Raw genomic sequence first — 7,364 nt, 5'->3', positions numbered from 1 at the left:
AAGCTTTTATACACACACGCACACACACAAATAAATATATATAATATATATATATATATATATATAGTATATATATATATATATATATATATATATATATATATATATATATATATATATATATATATTACACACAGAGAGAGAGAGAGAGAGAGAGAGAGAGAGATAAAGGTCGGTGTGAGCTTTTACTTTAAATGTCTTTGCTTGAAACGTATTCGAATTCAACTGGAATAGGACACTGAAGTCTACAAATGTTGTGACTCACTTTGCACCTTTTGGAGGATGTTATCGCCTCTTGCATCCCTGAGCTTTTTTTTGTGTCTTTTAGCTGAATAGCTACTTCGGTTCTCATTGTATCCGTCGCTGATTGCCAAGTTTTTTTATGTTCCCGCATAAAATAAAAGCAGCGTCATCGTTTCCTTATAAAATTAAAATTCGTCAATTTGGCCAATGGCTTCTTCCCTCCCGTCGACGACCTTCAAGGAGTTTAAGATATTAAGTTTGTTTGGGCGCCTTTCCCATCCCATCCCATCCCTCCCCTCCCCTCTCTTTCTCTCTCTTGATGCCCACATGAAACATGGACATTCTCTTACCGGCGGGTGAGCAATGCCTATGTATGTGCTCTTCGCGTGACTTTTTGTAATAAAAAAGGGAGGGGACTTCTCACGTAGCTTTGGAAACCATTCTATCAACGCGCTACAGTTTCAGCATTGATGTTGTGCGAAGGGATGCTGACAAGACTTAGTATTTGGCAACAAGTCAGAGGGAATCTGAGGAGTGAAATATTCTGTAACGTAATCATTGCGAGATAGGCGTGCGCGAGCTTTCTCCCTCCTCATCTCCACGTTTACAGCCTACCATAACTGCCTGCCAGTTCCCCTTCCCTTTTTTTTTTTTTTTTTCCCTTCCCTTCCCTTCATCTAATCTTCTCTCCCCCCCTTACATTGTCGTCTTTAGGAGCAACAAAGTCTAGAGAGAGAGAGAGAGAGAGAGACAGAGAGAGAATATCATAACTACCAGTATTCTCTCGTTTATTCTGATTAGCTTTGTGGTAGCGTTGTAGGCTTCATGGTCTATTGGGAGGTGCGATTATACCTTCGGTTAAAGACATTGGAGAACTGGAAATGGAATCTAATATAATTTAATTTCAGTTCTAAATATAAGGCAGGGTATAATAACCCCCTCCACAAAGAAAAGAGAGAGAGAGAGGGAAGGTACATGCTGGCGATTGAAAGGAAATCAGTGAGCAGGAATGTAGAGGGAAATATGGTTGCTAGGCGGGACTAGTCAAAACTGCCCAAGGGAAAAGCCAACCTATATCACCAGCGCCGTGTTGCCAAACTTCCTGGCTCTCTCTTCCCCTAGGACCTGGAAAATAAACACAAGCTATGGCTCCGCACGTGAGAAAGGGGATGATTTTTCATACTTTTATCTCTTACTTTTCGTCTCCTATTTTCACTCAGAATCCAGGGGTATATTTCGACCATGCACCATGTGTATTCCTCTGGCGCCATTGAGTGTTGATGTATGTAAATAGTTAGGACTGTCACTGGATACGGTGTCTCGCATTCCATACACAATGAAGGAGTCGGTATTCCCTTGTTCTCTGTGCTGGCTATTTTCCTAACAAGATGAGGCACAGAACTGGCGACGCCTTCTCTCGAGCGCCTCTCGTTCGTAATTATCTTTTCTTACCAGAAGTAAGTACTCTCATCTCTTCTTTCTTTTTGTTGCCTTTCCTTGGTTCTGCGTATTCTTAGAAAGCGTTGGAGTCGGGCCAGAATGGTGCTTATTTATTCCTTACATTTTCCTTGTCCTATTTCAGTAAGAAACCAGTAACGATAAACACATACAAAACCAGTAAAGGAAACGACACACATCTCATACGAAGTGGGTTTTGCGCTCGAAAAATATACCACGAAACGTTGCAACAATATCGATTTGTTTCATTAAGCCACTTATTATTCTGCCTTTCTTATTCAACGCAAGCCTTTCATCTGCCTCACATACGAATTCTAAAAGGATTAATTTCTTTAAATTTTGAAAAAAAAATTTTATGAAGAGGGACGTAAAAACTATTTCTGTCTAATTACGAGCGGAAATATTCATCAGGGCCTTTCGCTCAAAGAATCGGGGAAAGAATAACTTAAATATGGGGTTTTTGAAACAGCCTTAGAATCCCTTTGGCTTTTTTTTTTCCCCCCCCCCCCAAAGACAGATAAAATATAATTTCTGCGTTTCATAATAAAAGGATAGTATTATTATTGTTTTTGACAGCCTTAGAATCCCTTTCATTCATTAAATAAGTGAAATATAATGTTTCTGCGTTAAAGGGGAATAGGGATATATTGAGATAATATATTTTATTTAAGTAAACGAAGGGAATTAGGGTATAATGAGTTCGTCCTCTTAGAAGGAATTTTTCCTCTTTATAAAAATAAGTATCTCATAAATTCGCGGTCTTTTTTTTCAGGAAGAGAAAGTCAGTGTTTGGTGACATCAGCACAAGCAAAGAATATTAACCAAAAAATACAAATCAATATTTACAAAGGCAGATTGATTAGGAGACTACAAAATGATTTACGGTAAACGGTAAAGAGAAAAAAGATTTTTTTTACATAACTTTGTTTGCAAACTCTGCCAGTCCACTGAACAGTAGTTTCCCACCCGCAGAGACTTCGCTGGAGCTGACGTGGTCCTCGAAATTTTCTCTGTCTCTTAACGACGCCGTCAAGGGCTATGCCTCTCCCTCACGCATCCTCACATTTCGAGCCATTTTCCACCACCACCATCTACAGCTCCAACAATCTTCAGCATCAGGTAAAGTGGCGAAGCTGAATCGTCTTTATCTATCTCTCCCTCTATACGAGTGTGTGAGTGTATATATATATATATATATATATATATATATATATATATATATATATATATATATATATATAATTATATAATCATATACGTATTTGTACACATATACATTCATACACGTTCACACACACTATAATATCTATATATATATATATATATATATATATATATATATATATATATATATAATATATATATATATATATATATGAAATTGTAATATCCACAGCGCAACGATGTTTTAATAATTAGCACGACAGAATACCAATTACCATTTCCAGAAAACCTACGTTCTCACTTTCATACATTCACTACTTTAGCTATCACGACATTCTTATCAAGATAGGCGAAGCCAGCAAACTATTCTTAAGAGCCTACGAATTTGGTCCCCAGATTTCCTGGAAAAAGAATTTGAACTAATTCGTAAGCAGCTTTCGTCTTTAAGGCATCCTGACCTATAATAATTAAGAAAGCGATTCATAAAGCAAACGTAATTTTCTACCCACCCCCTCAAGACAAGACCAGAGAAACACCAACAATGAAATAAAAAATTCCACAGACTCTTGAAAATCTAACCCTTTTGCATTTACTTACCCAACACCTTAAGCCAAATCCCTGATTAACGTCCAACAAATGATCATCCACCGAGGACGAAGGCGTTTATGAAATCCCATACCTGGACTGTGACCAATCTTACATCGGATTTACAGGAAAATCACTTTCCCCACATATTAATACAACATAAACGGTCAGTAGGCATGGACAACAGAACTCAGCTATTTTCAACCATATGAATGAACATAACCACAGAATAAAAACTGGAATTTGTCACGTATAATTTACAGAAGCAACTGCCGGTTACAAGAGTCAGATAACATGGAATCGGCCTTAATTAAACAGAGGCAGGTAATGAGCATCTCAAAAGGTGCATGGGATACAGATGCCATTGATAAAATGTTTATTTAACCAACGCTTTAGAGGATTAAAGGAAGATTATCAGTGGGAGTGACCTAAGTTGGCTTGCCTGGTGGATGGATCTCTTGGTATAAAATACCACCTTTTCTGTAACTTTTTGCATTCATCTACTTGAAGAGGGAGACAGCAGTCTCTGAAATATAGTACTTACTCTCTACATTTTGGCCTTTTTATGGGCTTTAAATATATATATATATATATATATATATATATATATATATATATATATATATAAGAGATCCTCACGTATTCAGTACCCTGAAGATGACTTTGGAATAAAAGCTGAAAGTCTTGGTACCTCCTTCTTTCATTTTCACGTGATGGATCTCTTATATACTTCACCACGTGACCATTGTGGAATTGCAAGATATATTATATATATATATATATAATATATATATATATTTATATATATATATATATATATATATATATATATAATATAATAAATTGAACGTAAGTGCCAATTCAATGAGTAAATGAACTTTACTTCTGAAGCAAATTTTACATTGAAATATTAAGCAAAAAAAAATTTTTTTTTTTTTTTTTTAAATTACCATAACTATCAAATCTTATAACTTACCATCAAGAGTTACTTGTGGTAGATGGGAATTGTTAATGCGGGAATTGTTAATGCATCCAACGTAACTACGATCTGTACCTATGCGATTTTAGTTGATACATGAATTACAATGATTTCTAGTATCAAGGTGATAAGTTATGTGCAGTCACTGTTAATCATGAATTAAAACCAAAAGAGTCATACGTTTATATCTTGATCACGGCAGATGAACTTCTGCATAACCCTCTTTTATGTGTAATTTACCAATATAGTAAATGTATTTGATATGGAGGGGTCATTTTTTCATCACTACATACATACATACATACTATATTATATATACATACATACACACACACACACACACACACACACACACACACACACACATATATATATATATATATATATATATATATATATATATATAGAATAACAGAGAGAGAGAGAGAGAGAGAGAGAGAGAGAGAGAGAGAGAGAGAGAGAGAGATTCTCGCATGTTTTCTTGGAAAATTGTGGTTTTAAAGACTCAAAATAAAAGCAGTGATTTTCTGACATAATAATCTCCTGTTATTTCCAGTGACTTGATATCATTCTAATGGTTATTAATTTTTGGTTCATACGGATTTTATCAATACCCTCACAGTATGTGAAAAATAAGGGGTATGGATAGTGGTTCTTGTTCTGGTGTATTATCAATTGTCTTAATTCTTATTCCACCACAATCATTCAACGTGTATTATATTCCTTAAATTTAATTTTTTGTGTCTCAACACTATTCAGTCAGATGCTCTCACAAAATAGTTTCAAATTTATCAATCTTCATTTCTACTAGGAAGCAAGTTAAAATGAAACAATGTAAATATTAGGTAAAGAAATGGTAAAATTCGCATCTAATGCCCATATAATATTTCCGAATATTCAGAGTTACATTCAGCATAAATAAAATAACTTATATCTCTGTTAAATCAGAGTACAATGCTTGTAAAAATCTTAGAGAAAAAGCGTAAGTCAATGCTGGCATTTGAAATGAATCGCAACAGGCTTCCAAGATTTGGTGTCGTTTCCGCGTCCCCTTTTCATTAACGCCTTATGTTTTCTACGACAGTTCGGGGGTCTGAAGAGTAACGTCATTACGGAGGCAAACAACTGGAAGCTTGGTTGGTCCCCACTACTGGCCCTACAACCTGCTCAACTTCACTTTTTCTTCGGCTGTTCTTGTCCCAGGTAAGTCCGCCCACACGTGAATGTCTGTCTTCTCTCCTTGCTTCTTTAGCAGGTTCAAGGACTTGCCTTCTTCTGATTGTTAAACAAAGTGTAGAATTTCTCTGATCTTATTACAGAGCACTGGATATCGGACGACTGAATATTTCCCCCCCCGTGGTAGTTCTTTATGCATACACCGTTTGGGGGTGAACACCATTAATTCGTTTTTACATGAATATTTATGTTTTCTATTTGTAATTCTTGCATGGAAACATTCATATTTACATGCAGGAAAATGCATACGAAATAACGAGCATACAAACGCATGAATTGGGAGCTGTTCAGTACATTTTTCCTAGTGGTCTTGAAATAAGGAAATCTGTTATTAAGTAAGAACCGTTCATGGTTGTTAACTCGTAATTACTCAACTTAGATGCATTATCTTGAAACTTATGCTTTTGTCCTCTCTCTCTCTCTCCTTTCTATTTTCTGTTTGCATTTGTGTATGCTATATTATATCATCAACGTTTCTATTGCTATTCTTTGCTACTATTTCCTTTTCGAAGCTGCATTCATCCTCGCCATCCTTCGCCAACCAGATGTCACACCTGCAGTACAAATCCGAAGCGACATATTAAACGAGGCAAACTCTGTCCTCGTCTTCAGACTTTCTCCAAGATTGTATTTGGTCTGGAAGAAGCTAAACAGCTTCCGCATCCACAGCCAACAACAAAGCCTCTTTCCACTGGGAACTGCAGATACTGGAATGTTCGCATCCGCCTTCTTAGCTGATGTAATCTATTCAAATTCAAAACACTTTCTGCTGAAAACAAGTATGACAAGTAAAAAGTGCTAGTGGTTTCTTCGACGCAACCGAGTATGAAATTCTCACCCGCGGCCATTAAACTCTCAGCCGGCCGTGGTTGGCCTGTGCTGTTACGTTGCCAGATGAATGATCATGGTTAAATTTAACCTTATATAGAATAAAACTTACTGAGGTTAGAGTGTTGAAATTTGGTATGTTAGATGATTGGTATGGTGGATGATCAACATACCAAGTTGCAGCCCTCTAGCCTCAGTAGTATTTTAGATCTGAGGGTGAACCGAAAAAGTGCGACGGACAGAGAAAGTCATCTAGTTTTCTAAGAGGAAAACTAAAAAACCGAATACATTACCCGTTCACACGTACGATTCCTGTACCTCTGATCAATATTAATCTTGTCTCGTTTTTGTTCCATCTGACGCAGAAAAGAACGGCTGTTGTTTTTTATCAAGTGTCTCTCACTCCTGGAAGAGTTTCTTTGGATCATTATTTTCGGTACCTTCAATAAAGTTGTACCGGTGTCAGGCCTTCGGTAGACACCGAGCGAAATATTTAAATTGAATGAATCAAGGAAAAGTGTGAAAAGAAGGGTACTTACAGCAATGCTGAGCTAACGTCGTTTATTTTCTTCACTGTTTTCCAACAGCTTCGTAGAACTATATCGGTTAAAACTGACAACAGAGATGATTACCCTTCTTCCTATAGCTTCCTGCTGAAATGGATAGATATTGATCATCAGCCTGAGAACAATCTAAAGCATTAAAACGCAGGCTTGAGATTTATAACTAAATTGTCAAGGTATATAACTAATAATGAATCTTGCACTGATCCTTGCATACGTTTTTTTTTTTCTAATTCCTGATCAATAGGAAACCCGTGCGCCATCTCAAACAAACAAACACACACACACATATTAGTGCGCGTGTGTGT

The 7,364-nt window shown here is 36.5% G+C and overlaps 1 protein-coding gene across 1 annotated transcript in view; it reads left to right on the top strand.

The window, feature by feature from the left end:
- The first annotated feature begins 577 nt into the window (after positions 1-577).
- LOC135207377 (uncharacterized) overlaps positions 578-7,364 on the top strand; it is a 65,711-nt gene continuing 58,924 nt past the window's right edge. The window contains exons 1-4 of the mRNA XM_064239107.1: positions 578-599; positions 2,674-2,820; positions 5,378-5,411; positions 5,529-5,632. Coding sequence (XP_064095177.1) covers positions 578-599; positions 2,674-2,820; positions 5,378-5,411; positions 5,529-5,632 — 307 coding nt within the window. The remainder of the gene's footprint in view (positions 600-2,673; positions 2,821-5,377; positions 5,412-5,528; positions 5,633-7,364) is intronic.

This window comes from Macrobrachium nipponense, chromosome 32 (assembly GCF_015104395.2).
Source record: "Macrobrachium nipponense isolate FS-2020 chromosome 32, ASM1510439v2, whole genome shotgun sequence".
NCBI classification, from domain to species: Eukaryota; Metazoa; Arthropoda; class Malacostraca; order Decapoda; family Palaemonidae; genus Macrobrachium; species Macrobrachium nipponense.
Note: the sequence above shows the minus strand (reverse complement) of the source record. Positions and strands in the feature narration are given on the sequence as shown.